The sequence below is a fragment of the Bos indicus x Bos taurus genome, chromosome 3, assembly GCF_003369695.1.
Source record: "Bos indicus x Bos taurus breed Angus x Brahman F1 hybrid chromosome 3, Bos_hybrid_MaternalHap_v2.0, whole genome shotgun sequence".
Classification (NCBI taxonomy): Eukaryota; Metazoa; Chordata; class Mammalia; order Artiodactyla; family Bovidae; genus Bos; species Bos indicus x Bos taurus.
The window spans coordinates 108,184,294-108,208,300 of NC_040078.1; the positions used below are offsets into that span (position 1 = coordinate 108,184,294).

The window sequence follows — 24,007 nt, forward strand, 5'->3', positions numbered from 1 at the left end:
AGGGAAGTAGAACCTAGCTTGAGCAGTGCTACCTAGAACGTGAATTTAATAGCAATTACCTATTCGTGTTTTTGTTTACTGTTTTCAATTCCCCTTTGGACCATAAACTCCTTGTTCACGTGTCTCTTGAGTGTGTGTGTGTGCATGCTCAGTCTCTTCAATCGTGTCCAACTCTTGTGACGCTATGGACTGTCGCCCGCCAGGCTTTTCTGTCCATGAGTTTCTCCAGGCAAGATACTGGAGTGAGTCGCCAAGCCCTCCTCCAGAGGAGTCTCTTGAGTGCTGAGCATGTAGATTCTTGCTGGTTGGCTGATACCTTTTATTTCCTTCCCCTAACTCTGTATGCCCGACCCTCTGCCAGCCCGTCTTCTCGCCCCCTTTCCTCTTGGCCTCCTGCCAACCAGCATTTCTTTTTACTTTTTTTTTTTTTTTAGATTCTGCCATTGAGATTGAATTAGAGCTATTTGTAAATAAGACCACAGCTACAAAGCTCAACTCAGGTGAAGACAAAATCGAGGACATTCTGGTTTTGCACTTGGAAAGGGGAAAGGATTACTTCTTATCTGTGTCTGGGAACTACATACCAAGCTGCTTTGGATCGCCCATTCACACGTTGTGCTACATGAAGGAGCCGATTTTGGACTTGCCACTAGAAACCATTAGAGAGCTGGTAAGTTACTTGCCACAAGAAAACATCTAGAAGGATGTAGCAGCCAAGCCAGTCAAGTGAGAGGCTCTCATGCCTGCCTTGCCAGGGACCTGAGGGTTCTCTAGCCTCCATGGTGTTTGCCTATGCTGTCAGATGTGTACTGCTGTGTATCGGACATCCTGACAGTTTTTTGTGGTTTGAAACAACAGCAAGTTATTGCTTCTCATATGAGTTTCCATTGTGGCTCTTTTGCTGGTCTCGCCCAGGCTCATTTTTGTCAATGGCAGCTGTGCTGGCCAGAGGGTTCAAGGAAGCCTTCCTCTCTTTCTAAAATAATTTTTCTTTGTTTATTTTTGGCTGTTCTGGGTCTTGGTTGCTGCAAGGGCTTCTCTCTAGTCGTGAGCGGGGCCTACTCTCTAGTGCGGTGCTTGGGCTCTAGGGTGTGCAGGCTTCAGTAGCTGCGGCATGTGGGCTCAGTGATTGCCGTTTGCAGGCTCATTGGTTGTGGCACATGGCCTCCGTTGCTCCATGGCATGTGGGATCCTCATGGACCAAGGCTGGAAGCTGTGCCTCCTGCATCAGCAGGTGGATTTACCACTGAGCCACCGGGGAAGCCCCTCCCTTACTTTCTTGGTGTTGGCTGCTCACTGGGCCTCTCCCTCACTATGGGCTCTTGTCATTCAGTAGGTTGGTCTGAGCTTCCCTCAGTAGTGGCAAGAGTTTGAACGCAGAAACTGTAAGGCCCCTAGTGGCCTAGCCTCTAAACTCACATGGTACCATTTCTGCCACATTTTATTGATCAGAACAAGTTGTGAGGTCAGTCCAGATTCTAGGGACAGGGCAAGACTACCTCTTGATGGAAAAACTGTGAAATGTTTTGCTGTGTTTTTTGATCCTTCATAATATTATTAAAGAAATTCAGCCACAGATACTAAGATAATGCATGTCCCTGCCCCACAATAGTTATTTCTTTTCCTGTTTTAGTCATCACTTTTTTGTTTTGTTTTGTTTATTTTGTTGGCTGCGCTGCGTAGCCTGTGGGACCCTAGTTCCCCAACCAAGGACTGAACCTGGGCCCTCGACATTGAGAGCTCGGAGTCCCAGCCACTGGACCACCAGGGAATTCCCTGTTTTAATCATCACTTGGTGTATTATCCTAAAATAATTTTCTGAGATCTAAAAAGATTCATATGCAGACTTACAGGTATTGAACACAAAGTTATGGTTACCAAAGGGGAAGTGTGGGGACAGAGAAATCAAGAGCTTGGGATTAACATATACATACTTCTATATATAAGACAGATAACCAACAAGGACCTACTATATAGCACAGGGAAGTCTGCTCAATATTCTGTGATAACCTGTATGAGAAAAGAACCTGAAAAAGAATAAATATATGTATATGTATAACTGAATCATTTTACTGTATACCTGAAACAAACACAAAATTGTAAATCAACTATCATTTCAGTTCAGTCACTCAGTCGTGTCTGACTCTTTGCAATCCCATGGACTGCAGCACGCCAGGCTTCCCTGTCCGTCACCAACTCCCGGAGCTTGCTCAAACTCATGCCCATCAAGTTGGTGATGCAATTCAACCATCTTGTCCTCTGTCGTACCCTTCTCCTGCCTTCAATCTTTCCCAGCATCAGGGTCTTTTCTAATGGATCAGTTCTTTGCATCAGGTGGCCAAAGTATTGGAACTTCAGCTTTAGCATCAGTCCTTCCAGTGGATATTCAGGGTTGATTTCCTTTAGGATGGACTGGTTGGATCTCCTTGCAGTCCAAGGGACTCTCAAGAGTCTTCTCCAACATCACAGTTCAAAAGCATCCATTCTTTGGTGCTCATCTTAATCAACTATAGTCCAATAAAATTAATAAAAAGTTCCTATGGAGATAATTTTAATACAGGGGAGCTAGTTTGGAACAGATTTTTGGCAATAGGTATGCTTTTCTTTTTCCTCCATTTCATTTTTTAATTTAGGGACTCCTGAACTCTCTTCTCTCCATTTTATGGATGAAAACAGAGGCCTAATAAGGGGAGTGATTTTTGTCACGGATCTGTGTAGTGAGTTAATCCTGGACCTCAACCTTGCTTTTGGGTTTTGGGATTCCTAAGTCTGTGCTCCTTTTTCACCAGACCACACCATTTCTCTGGTTCTGATGGTGAAAGTGCTACAGGCAGGATGTTTGTTTCTAAGATGCTACATATTTCACCTGATTCATTGAAACTACTTGCCATAAGCCACTCCCAATTCTCAGGAGTCACTTTTCATACCTTGATCATGCCACCTGATTTCATTTTTGCCTGATGAGCATTTGCTTAGGGACATCAAAACGCTTCCCTTCTTCCGTGGGTCTGCGTCCCCATATCCTGCATTCTCCTGAAGCCAGCCTGGTGAAAGCTCCATTGGTGGACCTTCTGATCATGCTTTTTATTTCTTTTCAGACTCTGATGCAACTCCAGACTGAAGATAATGGGAGCCAATTGGAGAAACCCATGGACATCCCCAAGGAGCTCTGGATATTGGTTGATTACCTGTACCGAAATGCCATCCAGCAGGTAGGTGGTGCTGAGGTAGGTATTCACACCTGACAGAGGCCATGCTGCCTTGAGAAAGAGCATCAGCCCTGAGAACTTTGGGCAGAAAACACCTTTACCCTGCAGAACCTGTGGAACGCTGCTCTTCCACCGTGGAGTGGAGGTTGACAGGTTCACGTGCCACACTCCCATGGGGCCCCGCTATGACATATAGCACCCAGTTCTTCCTAGGGGAAGCAGCCTGGGAGGGCCTTCTGGGCAGAGCATACTCCCTCCCTGGGCCTCTGGGGTCCCCCAGTAGAAAGGCATCTGAAACCTTCTCAGAATGTCAGCCTGCTTTCCTTTGCAGGAACTCTCATCAGCTTCTAGGAATGGGAGGGGCTCACTTGTTGACAAGCCAGACAGGCAGGGGTACCCGTGCCGTCAGGCCGTGAGTCAGGAAGCCTGATTTCCAGAGTGGGTTGGGCAAGCTTCCTGCCATCAGATTGGTCATTTTCACTGACTGGTTTGTCTGGGGCCCAGGGAGACCCATAGAAACTCTGATCTACTGCAGCTCTGCCACTTCAGAGCAGTGTACATTCTTAGCACAGTGTCTCTCTGCTTTTCCCCTCAGATTTATTGAGCATTACAGTGTCCCAAACTCTGTTCTAAGTGTTTTGCAGCACAACCTGATTTAGTTCTCATAGTAGTTCTCAAATGAGGAGACAGATGCTCAGAAATGGTGAAATAATTTGGCCAGGGTCCCAGAGCTGACAGATGGGCAGGATCGGGATTTAAACCCAGGGAATCTCTAGAAGTCACCTTCTTAAGGACTGTGCTAGTCTACCTTCTCTTCAGAGCTCCTTCCAGGTGTAACTTTTGAGCAATACATATAATATTGTTACTGTTCAGTTATTGGGCATTGAGTCATTTTGTAAAACAAATGAATGTACGGGATCCTAGGATTCATGGAAATACCTTTATTGCCATAATCTCATTTTCTCAAAGCACTGAGATACCTTTTTAACTTTCTCCATCTTATAAATGATATATCTTCTTTGTTTTTTTTTTTTTTCTGGTTAATCCCTCTTAACACTGCAGGAACCATAGCTACTTTAAAGTTTTCCCTTCAGCTCCAGTACACTTGCCTGGAAAATCCCATGGACTGAGAAGCCTGGTAGGCTACAGTCCATAGGGTCGCAAAGAGTCAGACACGACTATTTTAATAAATGTTTATAAAAAAAATAATAGTTTTCCCTTCGGTCAGATCTCCAGGGATCAAACTTGCACCCCCTGCAATGGAATCACAGCATCCTAATCACTGGACTCCAGAGAATTCTCTCATAATAGAAACATTATTATGCTCAAGACCTGTTGTGAGAGCATGACTGGGAAGGCCTGAGAGATGAATTAGCCACATCAGCCTACATCACATTGTCTACTGGGTTGATTCAAAAGCCTCAACATGCTCTCCCTTTCTGTACCCTGCTGGTGATCATGTTTCTAGGTCAGGAAATCATTGCTGACTTTCTGAGAATAGAATTATTTTGTGACTCTCTTCCTTTTTTCAGGAAGATCTGTTTCAGCAGCCAGGCCTGAGGTCGGAATTTGATCATATCAGGGACTGTTTAGATACTGGGATGATTGATAACCTCTGTATCCTTTCAGATGTTCGTGTGCCCGTGTGTATATGTGTGTGTGCATATGAGTAAGAGAAGTGAGCAGAAGGAAAGGGTGATATTTTAAGGCTCAAAATCAGACACTGTGAACTCAGCTGTCATGTTTTTCTTATTTAAAGTTTGCATAGAGAAGACTTTACAACCTTGCTGCTGCTGCTAAGTCGCTTCAGTCGTGTCCGACTCTGTGCAACCCCATAGATGGCAGCCCACTAGGCTCCTCTGTCCCTGGGATTCTCTAGGCAAGAATACTGGAGTGGGTTGCCATTTCCTTCTCCAGTGCATGAAAGTGAAAAGTGAACGTGAAGCCGCTCAGTCGTGCCCGACTCTTAGCGACCCCATGGACTACAGCCTACCAGGCTCCTCCATCCATGGGATTTTCCAGGCAAGAGTACTGGAGTGGGTCGCCACTGCCTTCTCCATTTACAACCTTAAGCAACCAATATATCAGGAATTTAGGAGAGCCCAGCTAAGCTAACAGCTTGGCCCCTTCACGATGTCGGTCCAGCATCTGAGCACTGAGCAGAGAGCCTGACTGGGCACACAGCACTCTGGCACGTGCTGGCTCCCAGGCCTTTTCCTAACAGTGACCATGGCAGCAGTGTCATCTATTCCTTAACGATGGGCCCAAAGCTGCTAGCAATCATTCTGTGGCTGAAGCCCTGCTGCTCTTCTTGGAGAGCCTGCCAGAGCCTGTCATCTGTTACAGCGCCTACCGCAACTGCTTGGAGTGTTCCGGCAACCTCGCAGCAAGTAAACAGGTGAGGGCGAGCGTGGAGCATTGCCGTGTTCATGGTGTAACCCTGGGTCTCATGGGGCCTACAGGGAAAAAGTGGCTACCATCCCCCAAATGCAATATCTTAGAAACTCAACTCCAAGTCTTTCCTTCCCAAACCCATTCTTCCTCTCATGTCCCTTTTCCTCTTAATGGCATCACCATGATTCCACTGACTCAGCCCAGAAAACGGCGTCATTCCTTCCTCCTCCTCTTCTCACCTCCCACATGTGCTATCCCCTTACTCTGCCACTCTCCTTCTTTCTTCCATTCTAGTCCCACTTTCCTTGGTTCAGGGCCCTGCATTCATGCTCTGCCTCTGCTAATTGGTTTTGCGAACTGCCATTAGATCTGGGGTTCAAAAGTTCTCATCAGGTCCCCATTAGTCAGAAAGGCTCTCCACTGCCAAATAAGGATTTTCTTAAACCAGTATTTGGGACTGTTTATGATCTCACCTAGTCGTACACATAAGTAACCTGCTGGAGCAGAATAATCTAGAAAATATGCTAACAATACAGGTTCCCGAGTCTTACCCCACCTCCTCTGAATCAGAATCTCTTTTGAAATATATTTTGTGCAAGCTTTGCCACCAATTCTGAAAGGCAGACAGCCGGAGTACTTTTTGAATTCTAGCCTGATCAACCGTTCCAGGCTTAGGGCCTGTTCAGACAGTAGTGCTCTTACCAAAACTGACTTCTCACAATGGGTTCTCTCTTCTTATCTCACAGTTTTCCTTATCTTGCCTTTTTCTACACTTTCTTTTGCCCTAAATGCTCTAGTCCTTACCTCTGCAAGTCCAATCTTCACTTATATTCAAGACCCAACTGAGATGTTTTTGACTTTTGAGAACATGCAGTTAGAAATTTGACCTCTAAATTCACGTAGCACTTGATCTGTGCTTCTCTTTTGGCACCTGTGATGAGTGATCAGGGTTTTCTACACACAGTCTTTCTCATGTACCTGGATCATGTACAGTCAATTCCTGGAACATAACAGCCACTGGAGAAATGATTGAATGAACAAAAAGACAAATATCAATTCTCCCTCTCTCAGGTCATTACTGCCCTTCCTGCGTGCCACAGAAATGTCTTCACCTATTTGATGGCGTTTTTGCAAGAATTGCTGAAAAATTCAGCAAAAAATCATTTGGATGATAATATTCTAGGTAAGCCAAGGATGTGTGGAAAGCAGTCTGCAAACTGACTCATTACAAGAAGGGTGGTTGAGGAAGGTCCCAAGTCCACTGCAGTGGAACTAAAACCTCAAGCTCTGGGCAAAGTTTACCCTCAGATAGTTATTTTAAAGCAGAAACTATTGCCACGGGGGCAGCCCTCCCCACCCTTTAGAACACGAGAGTAAGTAGTACTTCTGCTGAATTCTGTGTCTTATGTGTTTTTCATGCAGCCAGCATATTTGGTAGCCTGCTGCTTCGAAACCCAGCTGGTCACCAAAAGCTTGAAATGGCAGAAAAGAAGAAGGCTCAAGAATTTGTTCACCAGTTCCTCACTCACCCGGAGCCTCTCTCTCTCCTCTCCTATTCTGCCTGAGACAGCCAGTTACCAGCCCCACCTGTTTCAGCTCCAGAGCTGCCCTAAGAGGATATGAGCCCACAGGGAAGCCTGAGTGGCAGCTGCCTGTTTCTTGAGCCCAGACCGCCCTGTCCACCATGACCATCACACTCAGTCCTGCTGTGAAGACATTGAGGGGAAATCCACCACAGTAAAACTGACATGCAGTGTTCAACTTTAGTTTTTTAACATTTTTTTTTTTTTTAACGTTTAAACAGCCATACTCCTTGTGCTCAACCTGCTTCCAAGGCATACAGTGCCTTCCCTGTAGCTTGGGCCGAGCTCCCCACAATCAGATATTTGAACAAACTCTGGAGTCCTGAAGGATGAATGAGGATGCAAATACAAAGAATTAAATGGAAGCTGCTGGATAAACAGGCCACACAGCCTCTCCAGGTGCTTTCAGTGCTCTGTCCGAGGACACGGGTGTACCCATATGCAAACCCTGCCCCGCTTCCCACTCATAAATATGGCTCAACAACTCTGGAACTGGCCACTTAGCCTCCAAGGGCAATACAGTGGCTTGAAAATGAAAATGCTGAAGAAACTGGTGTTCTGGTGAAACAAGTGGAGTTTACCAGGCCAACAAATCCTCCCAACTGTATATAATGCATTCCCTCTGTGTGTAATATATTTTAATGATAAATGTATTTTTAACAGTGGTTGCTTGTTTTTATCTTTTTAGAGATGGCAGGTCTCAGCAGCTGGACATTTGTGGCATAAGCACTGGGGGCAGCTGGTCAGGGGCCAGAGAGATACTTGCCTGGCAGTCTGGTGATAACAACCACTATTTACATTTTTCAAGGAAGAGCTAGTACAGGCATGGCCCAACCCCTTGACCCCTGATCTAATTTCTGAGGGTTGTCCCACGCTGAATAAGTAGCTTATAGGGAAGACGATTGTGGCTGATAAGAAGTTCCGACAGCTAGATCTAACAGGCATTTATAAGTCTGGAGCAGAATGAAAGCACGTTCAAAATCGCTTCTTGGAACACCACCACTCCTTGGCAGTGTACCGATTCAGATACGGGCAGGCTGTACGACCATGTGAACGGTGAAAGAAAGGGAATGGCCAGTAGGTGGCGTTACCTGGCCCGGGTGCGTGTCCGGAGGAAGCCGGCAGTCCTCTGGAGAAAAACCTGGGAGACACGGCCTGGGCAGGCGAGTGAGGAGGGACTTGGGCGTCTTAAAAGAGCCTGTGAGAGGGGGAAGAGGTGGCGGCGCCCTCTGGCCAGGCTTGGAATACTCCCCATTTCTGCCGTTTGGGTCCAGGATTCCTTTCTGGAGCCCTCCTGGCCTACTAACTTTGTTGGGTGAGGAGGGGAAGCTGGAGCTACAGGAGAAACGCGGGAATGCCACAGCTTTCCAGGTTTCCCCCTTGCGGTCCCGGCCGGAATTCAGCGGCTAACTGTGGTCCTTTCCGTCGTGCTTGCGGCTGCCAAGGTGACGGCAGCGCAAGCCCCGCTGAGGAGACTTTGGGTTAGTGATTTGCGGGTCTGACCCGTCTTCCTCGCGTCTGGTGCCTCTAGAGCGGAACTTCGAACCCCCGGCAAGCAGAATACGAGGCAGATTCTTCACCGCGCGGGCGGAATTCGCGGCCCAGCGAAGTCTCCGCGGTGCCCGCCCCGCCTCACCCCTTTAGCGCTTACCAATTGGAGGCTCGAGCTCAGCCCCCACACTGACTAAACCAACCAGAAGCTTCAATGGGAGGCGGAGCCCGTATCTTCTCTTTCCTCCGGAAAGCGGAAGCGGAAGTGACGTTCGGGGAAGGTGGGGGCAATCATGGTGCCGCTGGGGAGGGGAGAAGCTGCTGCCGCCGCCGCCGTTGCCGGGAGCCGCGGAGGTAAAAGGCGAAACTAGACGCGGCCTGGGCTGGGGACTTCCCGGGAGGCACGGGACTTAGGCTTCCTCCTGAAGCATTTTCCAGTAGGGACCCCAGACCGGTTACCATAGGGACCCCACCCCGCCTCCGTTTCCATGGGGATGAGTATCCAGCCCCCCTCCCCTGTTTCCATGGAGATCCGGACCCTGCCCCTCTTCTCTCGGCTTGGAGCCCCCCAGCCTGACTTCGGGTGTTTTCGGGTAGCCTTTGACGGGGGACCATCCCAGACAGGTTCCTTTTCCCAGGCTCCTCTTAAGGGTGCTCCGTTTGTACTTCTCGTTTGCCACCCTCAAAGCTCCTGGTCTTGTTTGTTCCGGACAGTTGGTCTCCGCGTTGCCGCCTGTGGTGCTGGGGCAGCCCAGTGGGGCCCCCGGTGCTCTTATCTCTCCTCTCAGATGCAGCGAAATGTGCATCTGCCGGGTTGCGTAAGCCAGAGCAAGGGGTCGGGCCGGTTCCTCCCGGATCAGATCCCCTGGCCTGTCTCTGGTAACTACCACTGTGTCTAGCCGCCCTACCGAGTAAAGGTTCACTTTCTGATCCGAAACAGAAGAGAAAGATAAAGTGCAAAGCCAGACTGAAAACTAAAAGTGATGTACTAATTATTTGTAAATTCTCTATTCTGTCTGCCAAACCCGCGTTTGTGGAACCGGTGTGTTTGCAGGTAAAAGAATCAGTATTCCAGAACAGGAAAACTTGAAGTTTGATATTTTCCCCAAGAGAGTATATCCTTCCAAGAGGGTGTATCTGCAAGTCTTTCATTCATTTAACTGATATTTCCTGAACTCCTCATGCCTAGGGACGAAAATAAGACTCTTTATTCCCTCATTTCAGAGAGCACCCTATAAAACTTAACTTCTAGTGGACACCAGATTGTTTTAGGAGATTAATAGATAAAGTGATCTTCATTAGATATACCTGATTAGGGGTCAGCTCCACTACCCAGAAACTGAACCATCTGTTTTGGGATGAAGAGAACAGATTCACCCTTGATTCCTCTGCTGTGGTCAGACATTGCGTTTTAACATACATTATGTCTTTTACTCTGCATAACAGTTTTGTGAGAACAGGAATTACCAGTCCCACCCTATGTAAGTGAAAAGTAAGGCACAGAAAGTTACCCAGGCAGTAAGTAGGAAAGCCAGGATTTGTGGCTAGGTGACCCTACCTTCAAAGCCCTGCTTCTTCCACCATAGACTTACTGCCTCACTGTTGCATTTGGAGTTTCCTTTCTTTAAGATTTATAACAACTCAGCCCTGAAACAGTTTGTCCCTGTTTCCCCTTAAGTATTTTGACTCACCTTCACAGTGTTTGGCAGTAAGGCACATTTGGAAGGTCTTATGAGCTGCTACTTATTATTTCCATTAAATTTTTTTATTTTATTTATTTATTTAAAAAATTTCTTTGGCCACACTAAGTGGCTTGTAGGATCTTAGTTCTCAGACCACAGATTGAATCTGGGCGCTCTACAGTCCTAACCACTGGGAATTCCCATTACTTCCATTTTTTAAAAAAGGCATTGTTTTTCCTTCAAAATGACTTGATAGTTTTCAACTTAAAGAAGAAATTCCCAAAGAAGATGTTTTTCATTGCTCTGGCCTGCTCTTATATGGAGAGCAAAAAGAGTCTCGTGACTGCTGTGAAGGTGAGGTCCCTGGGTCCTGTGTTTTATGACTTTGACTCTGGCTTTGTTCTCTTGTAGACAGGTCACTGCCTTTCCATTTCTCACAATTGGGCTGAGCACAACTGAACCATGGGGGACCACAGTCCAGACGACAGCATCAGCTACTTTGAGGTAGAGGAAGATGAGCTGACCCCCGATGACAAGATGCTCAGGTTTGTGGATAAGAACGGACTGGTGCCTTCCTCATCTGGAACTGTTTACGATAGGACGACTGTTCTTATCGAGCAGGATCCTGGCACTTTGGAGGATGAAGATGACGATGGACAGTGCGGAGAACACTTGCCTTTTCTAGTAGGGGGTGAAGAGGGCTTTCATCTAATAGATCATGAAGCAATGTCCCAGGGTTACGTGCAACACATTATCTCACCAGATCAGATCCATTTAACAATAAACCCTGGTTCCACGCCCATGCCAAGAAATATTGAAGGTGCAACCCTCACTCTGCAGTCGGAATGTCCAGAAACAAAACGTAAAGAAGTAAGTAAAGCAGTGGGTGAGGGCCCGGTTTGGCTTTGGGGAGGGTCCTTAAACCACACTAGATGGCAGTTTCAGCCAGGGAGTATCAGAGCCCCTGGAATTAGGACCTACAGTGGCTTTCCTTAGCAGTATATGCTTCGTGTTTTGTTGTGACTCTTTTCTGAAACTTTCAGTGTGTATGGCTATGTTGAAATCTGGGAAAGCTAAATTGCTACTTTTCCAAATTTCCTCCTCAGATCATAAATAAAATAGACATCTCACGGAGGTAAATCCATGTCTCTGATGCGGAAATAACTGCGTTGTGTAAAAATGCTTTGTTTTGGAGAAATGAGTGTTTGCTGGAGTATGCTTTATTAGTGAACACGTAGTGGACAATGAAGGCTATCTTTCTTTTGTAAGAAACTCGAGCAAGAGGCCGTATATCTAAAAGTTTTCATGCTTGTGTTTAGCTAGTGCGCGTAAGGTAACTCATTCTTACAGTGCTTTGAAAACTGTAAAGCTTGATACAAAGTGGTGATAATTAGCAGAGTAAAAGATGTGGTTTAAAGGTAGTGATATACATTTTCCAGGAACTAATTGCAGGTCAACTCGTAGATCCCTGGTAGTTAAAATGCCAGGGACTAACTGTCAGATGTTGCTAAACAGCCATTGGATAAATCATTTTGCAAAATACTTTTCTCTTTTACTGTAATTCAGGTCTTGAAACTGGAGAATTTGATTCGTGGCATATGGTTTTCCTTTGCTAGGCTTAGAATCTCAGAGCTGGAAGGGAGACCTAGTGAGACCATCGTGTCATACCTCCCACCTCATGCAGAAATCTCTCTGCAGCAGTTTCTCTGGTCTCTGCTTGCATACCTCCAGGATGATGAGAGCACAGTGTTCCACAGTTCAGCCTAATACAAAGTTTGTTGGCCAGCTCTGATTGTTAGAAAGCTTTGGCTTGTATGAAGCCAAGAATCTGCCTTCCTGCAGCTGCTGCCCGCTGGTTCTAGATCTTCCTTTCTGAGCAGTGAGCTAAACCTTCCACAGAGGGCAACCCATTAAGGTAGTTAAAGATCATGGGTTTCTCTACATCTTCTCCACTGACTTTAGTGTCCCTCTTATGACATCTTCCCCTAGTTTCTCAGCATCCTGGTCACTTTTCATTGTATGAGTTCCAATTTTCCGGAGTCCTTAAAATTTGTAATTGAAGACAGTCTCAGAAGTGTGAGTCAGCTGGCACCAAATACCATGCGACTCTTATCTCTTCATCTGGACACTGTACTACAATTACTATATGGCCTGTATTTTATTGGCAATGACATCTTACTGTTAGCTGACACTTGAAAATCTCTAGACTGTTGTTTCTTAGCTGGGGATAGTTTTGTCCCCCAGGAAACATTTAGCAATGTCTGAGGACATTTTTGGTTGTCACCTTGGGGAAATGTTACTGGAACCTATTGGGTAGAGTCCAAAGATCCTGTTAAACATTCTAGTACACAGGAGAGCCCCCTACAACAAACAATTAATTGTCTGGCCCTAAATGTCAATTAGCTGTATTCCAGTAAAATTCTACTTACAGGAGAAAACAGGCGTTGGGTTTCCTAGACTACCCCTAGACTAGAACACAGGGAGCTGTGGAAGAGAAGAATGAAAAGATAGCAGACATCCAGACGTGGAAGGCAGTGATAGCATGCAGCGGGTCTGGACTGTGTTCTGGAAGTGCACTGAAGGTGTCTGAGCCAAGGAGTGATGTGGTTAGAGTAGCATTTTAGAAATGTTGCTCTGATAGCCGTGGCAGCTTGATTGCCTGGTTAGAAGATGGTTTCAGTTTAGGTTTGGGATTTCCTTTGAGTCTGATGAAGGTTAACATGGAAAGAATCCAGAGCTTGTGTTGACGTATAAGAGAATGTGGTTTATTATTGAAATTTGAAGAACGAGTGGTAAATTGAGTCTGATTCAAAGGATTTAAATGGCACCCCACTCCAGTACTCTTGCCTGGAAAATCCCATGGATGGAGGAGCCTGGTAGGCTGCAGTCCATGGGGTCGCTAAGAGTCAGACACGACTGAGCGACTTCCCTTTCACTTTTCACTTTCCTGCATTGGAGAAGGAAATGGCAGCCCACTCCAGTGTTCTTGCCTAGAGAATCCCAGGGATGGGGGAGCCTGGTGGCTGCCATCTATGGGGTCACACAGAGTCGGACACGACTGAAGTGACTTAGCATAGCATAGCGTAAGCATGTTGAGTGTCTTCTCTCTCTTAGCACAGTGGCCACACAGATGACTCATGGAGCTTCAGATCTCAGCAGTGAGTTAAGTAGTTCATGTCCACTGTGATAGGTACTTTGAGGCCTCTTCAGAGTGCTCTATGCAGGCTGAGGAGAAAGCAGCTAACTCTCCTGTCCCCCTTGCCCTCTAAGAATGGTGATTCCATTAACAGGGATCAAGAGGGGAGGAAGAGGAGAATATTTGGTGGGGAAACTGGTGAACTGGTTGGAGTATATTGAATGTATAGTACTTGGAGGAAAGTCAAGTGAACAAATTGAGAAGCTGTTTGGAAATGTGGATCTGAAGTCAAGGAAGGGGTTTGGGATGAGAATTGTGGATCCATGAAAGTGCAGTAGTTCAAACTGTGGGCAAATAACCTAAGGAGAAGAAGTAAGACTTGTTCTGAGAATTTAAGGGTTAGAAAGAGAAAGAGGAACCAGAGATCACATAGTCCCAGAGATGGGTGGAACACACAATGCTGTGGAAGCTGAGGGAAGAGGGACTTCAGAAATATGAATATTCTTTTGTGACCCTGAAGAGGGATCGAGGGGCTGAAGATGAGCCATTAGTTCTGCTGCTTGTGCAGTTGATCACCTCGTGGGAAGACGTGCACCGGAGGCTGAGGCCAGATTTCAAATGATGGAGAAGTGAGTGGGTGGTGAGGAAACAGGAGGCAGGAAGCATCAGGGTTTCTCTCTCTCTCTCTCTCTTTTTTTAAATAGGGTAGTTGGAGGAGGAAAAGTGATGAGGCAGTAGTAAGTAAGGGGATTGGATCATTGTTTTAGCAGAGGAAATCTGAGCATGGCTCAGGGCCTAAACTTCGGGCCATCCTCAGTTAATGATTACTATGTGAGAGTTTTTCAAGAGCAGATGTTTGGGAAACATTTAAGTTAAATCAAGACAGAGATTTGTTTATGAATATGGGATTTCTCAAGAGCTTTTGATAATAACCAAGAAGGAAGGAAATGCAGAATTCTCCAATTATTTTGAACTTGCGAAATCATCTTTCCAGGTCTTATTTCCATGGTCAGTGTTCTGTGGAACACGTTTTGGGAATGCTGATCTAGGCAGAAAAGGAGGAGATGGTAGGGAAGGGAGGGTTATGCAACCAGTGATACGAGCTGTCACTTTTCCACTCCGTCCAGCTTGCAAGCCTGGTTTACCATTCATGTCTTTTGATCCTTGATAATCATGTTGAATAAGACAAGTGCCTTGTTCAGTCCACCATGGGTTTAGCCCACTGTGCTTTCTTTTCCTCCCACCATGTTTTCCCATTCTATCCATGAGACCTACATGGAAGGTTCTAGAAACGCATTGAAATCATTAGGTGTGGGGTTGGCTGGGGGTTGAGGGAGAAGCTACAGTGGCTTTCAGTCTTTGAAAGTTGTGCTAAATGACCAGACATTCAGTAGAGTCGCCTTCCTGGAGCACCATCATAAATGTAGCTTTCGTTGTAACAGCGATGTTCTTTTATTTCTTGGCATTTAAATCCATTTAATTGGTATGAAGAGGCCAATGTTTATGACTGACTGATAACATTCTTCATGATTTCTTTACATTCCCCCCACCTCCACCTTTAAAAAAAAAACGACAAAAAACCGTGGTCTTTTTCTGCATCTCTATGCCCAGGTGTTACTCTTAAGAAATCAAATTATTTGATAGCTAGTCTTCTTGGCTTCCTAAGCAGCTTGTTTTCTGAGTCAGATTCTGGCTTGATTTTCCTGTTTACCTTAGATTGTTCCATTGTTTGCTATAGTGTGTGGTTGGCTTACCTGTTACTCCATTTTTTTCTCCCTTGTGCTTGTTTTGTGCAAAAAGAAACCAGCCAGAGCCTTGCTGCAGATCCTCCCTTTTTCCGCAGGGCCACTGGTCATTCCCACCCAAAGTGCACCTGTCTTATTCTTGTACTTGCTGCTTTGCTGCTGTCTGCCTGTTGACTTGTTATTGTTGTTCAGTTGCTAAGCTGTGTCCGACTCTTTGCGACCCCATGGATGGCAGTGCACCAGTCTTCCCTGTCCTTCCCTATCTCCCAGAGTGTGCTAAGACTTAAGTTCATCGAGTCAATGATTTAGAAGCTCGCAAATCAGAACATCGTCACTCTGACCTGTCAGAATGACAGCCTGTCATTCTCAGGGTCAGCATTCTTAAGAATTGCTCCTTTAATACCTTTTTACTCCAGGTTTCTAAGCAGCTGTGTTTCCTTTCGTCGGTTCATGCAGTCACTTGGTTTCCTAAGCTTTTTTACAGCTATGCCCTTCCCAAGACCTTTTCAGGACTGTCGGGTTACTTCCTCTGAACCACATCAGTGAATGTGTCTCCCCGCACCCCTGAACTGACCTTGCACTTCTCTGCTGCATGGTTGGCCAAGAAGGGTGAAGAAACCCAGGAGTCACATACCAAATATGCTCTTTATGATGCACCAGAGTGTCCCAGAGCATTGATTGGGAGAAAATATATTTTTCTGCCAAGAAGCACAGCTATAGGGATGCTTAATGAATTGGGTTGCTTGCTATGTTGGTCAGTGACATTCCAAGAGATCTTTTTTTTTTTTTAGTGTGACAAATTTAAGATATAGAATAAGGGGGAAAATTTGACTCCAGTGTTTCAAAGCCTTTTTGCGATGTGCCCTTTACCGTGGGGACCCAGTTCCAATCTCATTGCTCATTATGAATCCCTACGGCCGTGTGAGGATCCTCTGAGACAAACCAGGTTGCTGCTGACTCTGCAGAGGGGACCCGCCCACTTTTAGTCTTTGCACACCGTGATTATATTCCTTTACAGGTTCCCTTGTGAACTCTCACAGAATTGCCCTGCAGAACTAGGACAGAGACAGTTTCTGCTTGAAATGCTAGTGTTGAGGATCTGTTCATTCTTTCCATAAGCTTTTATTTATTGAGTATCATCAGCGTTTGTCAAATATCAGGAAGGACAAAGAAATAATCCCTGCCCTGAGGGACTCTGGGGGGTCCGGAAGGAAGACCGCTGAGGCCGAAGGCGCAGCGTTCGGTAGGAAACCAGGGCTGGAAGCATTTTCCCTTGCCAGCAGATGAAGCCAGTTGAGCGCTCTCTCCTGCATGCCGCTTGCGTGTCACATACTTCTTCTCAGCCATCAGCATTTCCATCACTGAGGCCCACTGGCTTGGAAGAGAGACCAGGGTGGCTTTACATTCCAACTGGTTTTCCAGCATAATGCTGCAGGAATAACAGTTCTCAGATTTACATCGTACATAGGCTGTACCTGTTGAGTATTGCTAATATTTCGATGTAGGACATTGGAGAAAGAATCTGAATGTTCATGTTTTTCTTTTATTTAAATCTAGCTTTTTCTTAAAATTGTTTCCTCTGTGATGTACACAGGGATAAGTTAGACCTCGGTCCCATCTTTGTTCTGGTATATACTAAGTGGCCTTGGGCAAGCTGCTCCGTTTCCTCTTTTGTAAAATTGAAATAGAAATATCTTGTCACTTTTTGTGAAGGTGAAATAAGATTTATTCAGTTATACATGCACAACAGGGGGTGCATAAAACGTCCAGGATCGTGCCTGGTGCCTGGTGGTGGCTTGGTGAAGGTCCGCTCTTCCTAAAGGCCCACGTGGTTCTTTTTTCTTCCTTTTTAAAAAAATTTACTTCTGGCAGCACCGGCTCTTTGTTGCTGCGCTCAGGCTTTCTCTAGTTTCGGAGTTGAGAGGGCTCCTCTTTTTTGCAGTGCACGAGCTTGTCCTCGAAGTGACTTCTCTTCTTGTGGAGCATGGGCTCTAGGGCGTGCAGGCTTGAGTAGTTGCGGTTCCCAGGCTCTACCATGTGGATTTAGTGGTTTTGGCACATGGGCTCAGTTGCTCAGTGGCACATGGCATATTCCCGGACCAGGGATTGAAGCTGTGTCCCCTGCATCTGCAAGTGGCATCTTATTCACTGTACCACCAGGGAAGTCCCCCACATGGTTCTTGAAGGACGTATGGAAGGACGTATCCTCCTGTTGAAGAAAAGGTTAAACTGTTTTTGTTTGGAACTCTTTGGGAAGCGTTTTCTCCTGAAACAGCATTATAGATTGTGTGTTTGGGTACCCTGGAGCCCAGTCACCCTTGACTTGCTGAACTGTCTTATTAATACAGTTGTGGAATGTGACCCACCATTTAGAACCATGTTTTACAAGGAGAACATGTTCGTAGTCCCTCTGCAGGGGCTCTGGGTGCAGCCCTTGCCACAGGTAACCGTCCATACATTCACCCTCCTCCCTTGGGCTTCTTGGCCTTACTGAGAGCAGGCCCCCCAAACTTCCTTCCCTGGTGGGCAGTTGGGGTACCAGGCAAAGGTGGGACTCTTTTTAAATATTGTTTTAAAAAACTTTTTACAATTGAGATAAAGTTGACATGCAATATAATGATTCCGTATTTGCAAATATTACAAATGATCACCATAATAAGTCTAGTTACCATTTTTTTTCTCGTGATGAGAACTTTAAAAATCTACCGTGTCAGCAACTTTTAGATAGACTATACATATCTATTAACTGTAGTTACCATGCTGTGCACTACATCCCCATGACTTACTTATTTCAGAAGCTCAGGGCTCTTACAGCTAAAGAATGAGGACTCCTGTTTTGCTGGCAGTGGCAAGAGGGTTAGGTGGCTGGCATCTTTTGAGTGCCTGCTACGTATCAGGCACTGTGTTCAGGATTCTGATAGTTTTGTATTTTCGTAATGATCTGAGGCAAGAATCGTACAATGAAGCCCATTAGCTATGAGAAGGGCTGAGACATGAAGGGCAGCAGGGTGGCACTGGTTCCCTAAAGGTACAGGGTTGAGGCATGGAGACAGTATGTGAATTCAGCTCTGTGGTGGGCAGTGCAGAGCTCTTCCATTTCTCCTTCGAGCTCTTTGGTTGCATTTGATGGAATGGGAGAGAAGAGATCACTGACAGTGTGGGGAGAGAGTTGCTGGGGAGAGGGATGGGAAGGAAGGGGCAGAGCCAGGCTGAGGATTGATTTATAAGTATGTTCAGGTGCTCGGTGTTCAGAATCAGAGACTCCCTTTCCTTACTGACAATGGCGCTTTTAGTGTGTGTGGGATCTAATTCTGCTGGACTCATTTCTTTTTCCTCCAGCAGAAACTCAGCTTTTTTTCTCTTCTTGATTTTTTTTTTCCCTCCCGTGCACCACGTGGGGAGCTTAGTTCCCTGACGAGGGATTGAACCTACACCCCCTGCAGTGGCGTCTTAACCACTGGACGCTAGGAAAGTCCCACTTCTGAATTTTTTTTGAAGCTATTTTCTTCTAGAATTCCAGTGTTTAATTTTCTTATTTTTGCTTATCTCATTTCACCTTTCCTTCTCTGCTTCTATTAACTTACAAGGGCAAAATCATCTTTGTTAAATATTTCTCTATTCTAGAACTACTCAGAGCACTTTATAAGTCAACATCTGAAAACTTTTATGCCTCCTGCCCTTTATGAACGGAGAAGGCAATGGCACCCAACTCCAGTACTCTTGCCTGGAAAATCCCATGGATGGAGGAGCCTGGTGCTGCAGTCCCTGGGGTTGCTGCGAGTCGGACACAACTGAGTGGCTTCGCCTTCACTTTTCACTTTCATCATTGGAGAGGGAAATGGCAACCCACTCCGGTGTTCTTGCCTGGAGAATCCCAGGGACGGGGGAGCCTGGTGGGCTGCCGTCTATGGGGTTGCACAGAGTCAGACACAACTGAAGTGACTTAGCAGCAGCAGCCCTTTATGAAACATTAGACCCCATCCTCAGTGATCCCAACCTGTGCTGTATCTGAGCTCCCTAACTCCCTAATCAGCAGCTGTTTAAGTGATGCAGTACTTAAGCTCTTTTGGAGAAATGTGTTTTCCAATGGAATCTTTGGTGACATGTTCATATTACAGGTACTCTAGTTAATTTCTTAAAAATTTTTTTTTAATTTTTAAAATTGTTTGTTTGTTTTTGGCTGCACCAGGTCTTCTTTGCTGTACACGGGCTTTTCTCTAGTTGCGGAGAGTGGGGGCTACTCTGTGGTTGCGGTGCACAGGCTGCTCACTGCAGTGGCTCCTCTTGTTGTGAAACACGGTCTCTAGGCGCTCGGGCTGAGTTGCTCTGCTGAATGTGGGATCTTCCCAGATCAGCAGCGATCGAACCTGTGTCCCCTGCATTGGCAGGCAGATTCTTATCCACTGCACCACCAGGGAAGTCCCCTACTCTGGTTAATTTTGACAGGCCAGTTAATTATGTGTCCCTCAAGTTCTTTACAGAGAAGGCAATGGCACCCCACTCCAGTACTCTTGCCTGGAAAATCCCATGGACGGAGGAGCCTGGTAGGCTGCAGTCCATGGGGTCGCTAAGAGTCAGACACAACTGAGCGACTTCACTTTCACTTTTCACTTTCACGCATTGGAGAAGGAAATGGCAACCCACTCCACTGTTCTTGCCTGGAGAATCCCAGGGACGAGGGAGCCTGGTGGGCTGCCGTCTATGGGGTGGCACAGAGTCGGACACAACTGAACCGACTTAGCAGCAGCAGCAGCAGCAAGTTCTTTAAATTCAGGTTGGGCAACACCTCCTTTGAGAAGTTGTTCTTTTTAGTCATCCCCAAGCTTGAGTTTTTCTTCAGTCAGTTCAGTTCAGTTCAGTTCAGTCGCTCAGTCGTGTCTGACTCTTGGCGACCCCATGGACTGCACGCCAGGCTTCTCTGTCCATCACCAACTCCTGGAGCTTGTTCAAATTCATGTCCATCAAGTTGGTGATGCCATACAACCATCTCATCCTCTGTCGTCCCCTTCTCCTGCTGCCTCCTGGGTTTTTCTTAGTCTTTTTCTCTATATTTCCCTATATTCTAACATCTGTACATTTCCTCATACCCTATTGTTCTTGTCTGGGTCTCTTCTCGACTTTGAGCTTCTAGAGAGCAGGAGCCATTTTTTCTGTATTCCTATCTCCTGGGCAATATAATCCCTGGAACAGAACTTTTTTTGAATGCGTACACGCGTGAAAAACTTTAATTGTATTTAAATGTACCAAATGTTGCAATACGTCTGCTGAGTAAGGAGGTTTTTTGCAACTTCCTGCTCTGATCCAGTTTGAGGTGGTTTGTTTTCCCTTTTTGTGATATTCGATGCTGTTTAAAAACGATTCTCAAAGACAGTATTGGCACTTGCATTTACTGCCTTCTTCCAGACAGGGTGAGATTGCACACTTGTTCAGTGTAGTACTGGGGAGCACTTGCTTTGACAGCCATGTGTCCCACCATTAAATCCACACACCTTCCTCAGGCTGTGTCCTCTCCCCGGTCTCTCCCCTCCGCTGTTTTGTGTAAGAGTAGTTTTATTCATTATCTCCATCTCCTCTGTTTCCCCCAGCTTCTCAGCCTGGTAAGTCCTGGCTTCTGCTCTTACCCTTCACTAGTCTTGCTGGACTAGTTCTGATCTTGTGAGCTGAGTCTTAAGAAATGCTTCCTCAGTCACCTCTGCTAAATTTGACCTGGTTGACCCTCCTCCTTGAAACTCTGTCCCTTTGTTACTTAGAGCCCTTGCCCCTACTTTCCTCAACAATGAGTCCTGTTGGTTTAGTTTTGTTTGTTTAGTCATCTGTTCCTTCACTCAACAAGTCTAAGTCACTTCTCCAGAGGCTGGTGCCTGAGGCTGTGACAGTGAACTGGTCGAGCTGGACGTGGTCCTTGCTCTCCTGGAGCCTACTACAGTCTCACTGGAGAGGAGCGGTTCATTGTTTAACTTTACAGATGTCTGCTTGGTGCTTTCTGTTCTCCAGCTACTGCTGTGCCTAGCATCTAAACAAATAATTATGTAAATTATTTAGCTATATGATTATTTCATCTTACTGGTATTCTGTGCTTTAAAGACATCAGGATGCCATGTGCTCTGCTTAGTCGCTTAGTTGTGTCTGACTCTTTGCAACCCTGTGGACGGTAGCCCACCAGGCTCCTCTGTCCATGGAGATTCTCCAGGCAAGAATACTGGAGTGGGCGGCCATGCCCTGCCCTCTTCCAGGGGATCTTCCCAACCCAGGAATTGAACCCAGGTCTCCCGCACTGCAGGCGGATTCTTTACCGTCTGAGCCACCAGGGAAGCCCAGGATGCCATGAAAACCTGTAATAAGAATTGTTGTTTAGTCGATGAGTCGGGTTCAACTCTTGTGACCCCATGGACTGTCGCCCACCAGTCTCCTCTGTTCATGAGATTTCCAAGTCAAGAATACTGGAGTGGGTTGCCATTTCCTTCTCTGAGGGATCTTCCCAACCCAAGGATCGAACTTCCGTCTTCTGCTTGGAAGGCAGATTCTTTACCGCTGAGCCAACTGGGAAGCCCCTATAATAAGGATACCTCTTCTCATTCGGGGAGGGGGTAGGAATGGGTCAGGGAACAGGTTCCTGAGGAAGGAACACTTAATGGAAGCTTGAATTGGCCAAGTAAGAAAACCTAGATGAGAGCAGTGGTTGGCAGGGCAGAGAGACGGGAATGAGTAATTAATTTCACTTGTTACTTAGGAAGTTATCAACCGCTATAGCATCTTAAGAAGGAAATTCTGCTCTTGTCATTCACCACTGTCATAAGCTCTATGACTGAGACTTACAGACTCCTTAATTAGAGCATTCACAGTCATGGTTCTCCTCCCTGGTCAGTGATCATTTTGAAATCTCTATCTCGAAGTGCCAAAGAGGTTTTCCGTCTTGAGAAATCAGGACATGTGCATGAGAGGATAGTTAACTGTGTAAGCTAAGTGTCAAGTGAGTGGTATAGTTAAATATTGTTGGAATTCAGAGAAGGGCACTGTCACGTAGGTATGGAATGGTAGCGGAGGGCCTGGTGGTGGTGAAGCTTGAGTGGAAGAGATTGGGAAAAGCAGAGAAGAAAGGAACTGGACATTTCCTTTCTAGTGGGACTCTAGTGTTGCAGTTAGGGAAGAGGGTACTGTCCCTGTGGGCCTTAACAGTTCTCCGCTGCTGGCCTGAAGAGGACCTTGAAGGAGTTTGAATACAAGGCTGGGGAATTGGGACTTTACCATTTGAGCAGGGAAATGGCATGTGTGTGCACTGTTTTAGAATAAATCTGGTGGTGATTAGCTTCAAAACTAGACCCTGAGACATGAGAATGCCTGATCAATAGTTCAATTCAGCCGGTATTTATGGAGCACCTCTGGTGTGGCCTAGGGAAGGGAAAGGGGTGTATGAGCAGGAGAACCCTTGTCTGGGGAACAAAAATCCTGTGCAAAATCCTACTAGGGATTGGGCTTTTGAGAGAAGGACCTGGAGCCCAAGGGAGATGGGAGGACTCGGGGCCCCTCCCTCCCCACCCCCACAGGTTTTCAGGGTTTGGCAAACAGATGCCTGTTTGTGTAGAATGGTTTTCACATTTAAAAATTATTTTTAATCCAAAGAACATTATTTCATGATATATGAAAATGATGAAATTCAGATCTCCTTGTCCATAAATACAGTTTATTTGGAGCCCAGCCTTGCTTGTCCGTTTATGTACTCTGTGGTTACTTTCGGTGCTTCCCAGATGGCTCAGTGGTAAAGAGTCTGCCCAAACCCTGGGTCAGGAAGATGCCCTGGGAAAGGAAATGACAGCCCACTCCAGTATTCTTGCCTGGAGAATCCCATGGACAGAGGAGCCTGGCAGGCCACAGTCCATGGGGTTGCAAAAGAGTCAGACACAACTTAGTGTCTAAACAACAACAGACTGTTATTTCCACCTACATACAGCAGTGGAGTTGAGTAGCTGTAAGAGAGACCACGTGGCCCAAAAGGCCCTTGAGTCGCCGCATCCTAACATCAGATCCTCCTTCTCTGAAACTGGATGTCCTCCTCCCTACCTCAGGCCTTTCCCTCCACCCGGGCTTTTAAATATCCTTGTCATCTTTATGTTCCTCCCAGATCCTCAGCTTCTTTCTTCCAGGACCATTTTCCTTCCAAATATGCTCAAAACCTATCTTCCTTCAAACAGACAAGACTTCATCAAGTCAGAGGTCCATTGTGGTGCTGCCACTCTGCACCTCCAGCCTCTATCCCTGCCTTTCATGATTCACCTTAAGCCAGACTTCTGGCTTTGTCAGTCCATTAAAACTAGTCTTGCTGAGTCCTTGGTGAATTCCTAGCTGCTGGAGCCTACACTTTCCCTAGTCCTTCCTATATTCCTTGTTTTCTCTGAAAACATCCTGACCATTCTCTTTTCCTTAAGACCTTTTATCTTTTGGCTTCTGTGACGTCCATCTCCTTTGCATTCTCTTCCCAGTTCCCCAGTCATGTTACCCATTCACCCATCAATGGCGTCGCTTCTTTTTACCAGTTCCCTAAACATTGCTGACGTTCAGGAGCCCGTCCTTTGGCCTCGTGGCCAAGATTTTATTGAGCATCTACTGTATGCCAGTCCCTATGTTGAAATACTTTACATGAATTATCCCTAATCCTTATAACAACCCCAAAAAGATTGATTTTCTTTCCTTCATGTTGTAAATAGGGGCTGGAGACTTGGCTTAAGTAATTTTCCCAAAGTTACACAATAAGTAGCAGAGTTGGGCCTTG

General features: G+C 46.1%; 2 protein-coding genes across 6 annotated transcripts in view; both read left to right on the forward strand.

Moving 5' to 3' along the window:
- INPP5B (inositol polyphosphate-5-phosphatase B) overlaps nt 1-7,851 on the forward strand; it is a 54,823-nt gene extending 46,972 nt beyond the window's left edge. For all 4 annotated transcript variants that reach the window (XM_027537772.1, XM_027537773.1, XM_027537774.1 and 1 more), the window contains 6 exons: nt 435-670; nt 3,099-3,212; nt 4,742-4,826; nt 5,480-5,607; nt 6,675-6,786; nt 7,026-7,851. In XM_027537772.1, coding sequence (XP_027393573.1) covers nt 435-670; nt 3,099-3,212; nt 4,742-4,826; nt 5,480-5,607; nt 6,675-6,786; nt 7,026-7,168 — 818 coding nt within the window. In that variant the 3' untranslated portion in view covers nt 7,169-7,851. The remainder of the gene's footprint in view (nt 1-434; nt 671-3,098; nt 3,213-4,741; nt 4,827-5,479; nt 5,608-6,674; nt 6,787-7,025) is intronic.
- A 1,073-nt stretch (nt 7,852-8,924) lies between these two features.
- Nucleotides 8,925-24,007, forward strand: part of MTF1 (metal regulatory transcription factor 1) — a 40,496-nt gene continuing 25,413 nt past the window's right edge. For both annotated transcript variants that reach the window (XM_027537776.1, XM_027537777.1), the window contains exons 1-2: nt 8,925-9,031; nt 10,771-11,229. In XM_027537776.1, the coding sequence (XP_027393577.1) occupies nt 10,822-11,229 (408 nt within the window). In that variant the 5' untranslated portion in view covers nt 8,925-9,031; nt 10,771-10,821. The remainder of the gene's footprint in view (nt 9,032-10,770; nt 11,230-24,007) is intronic.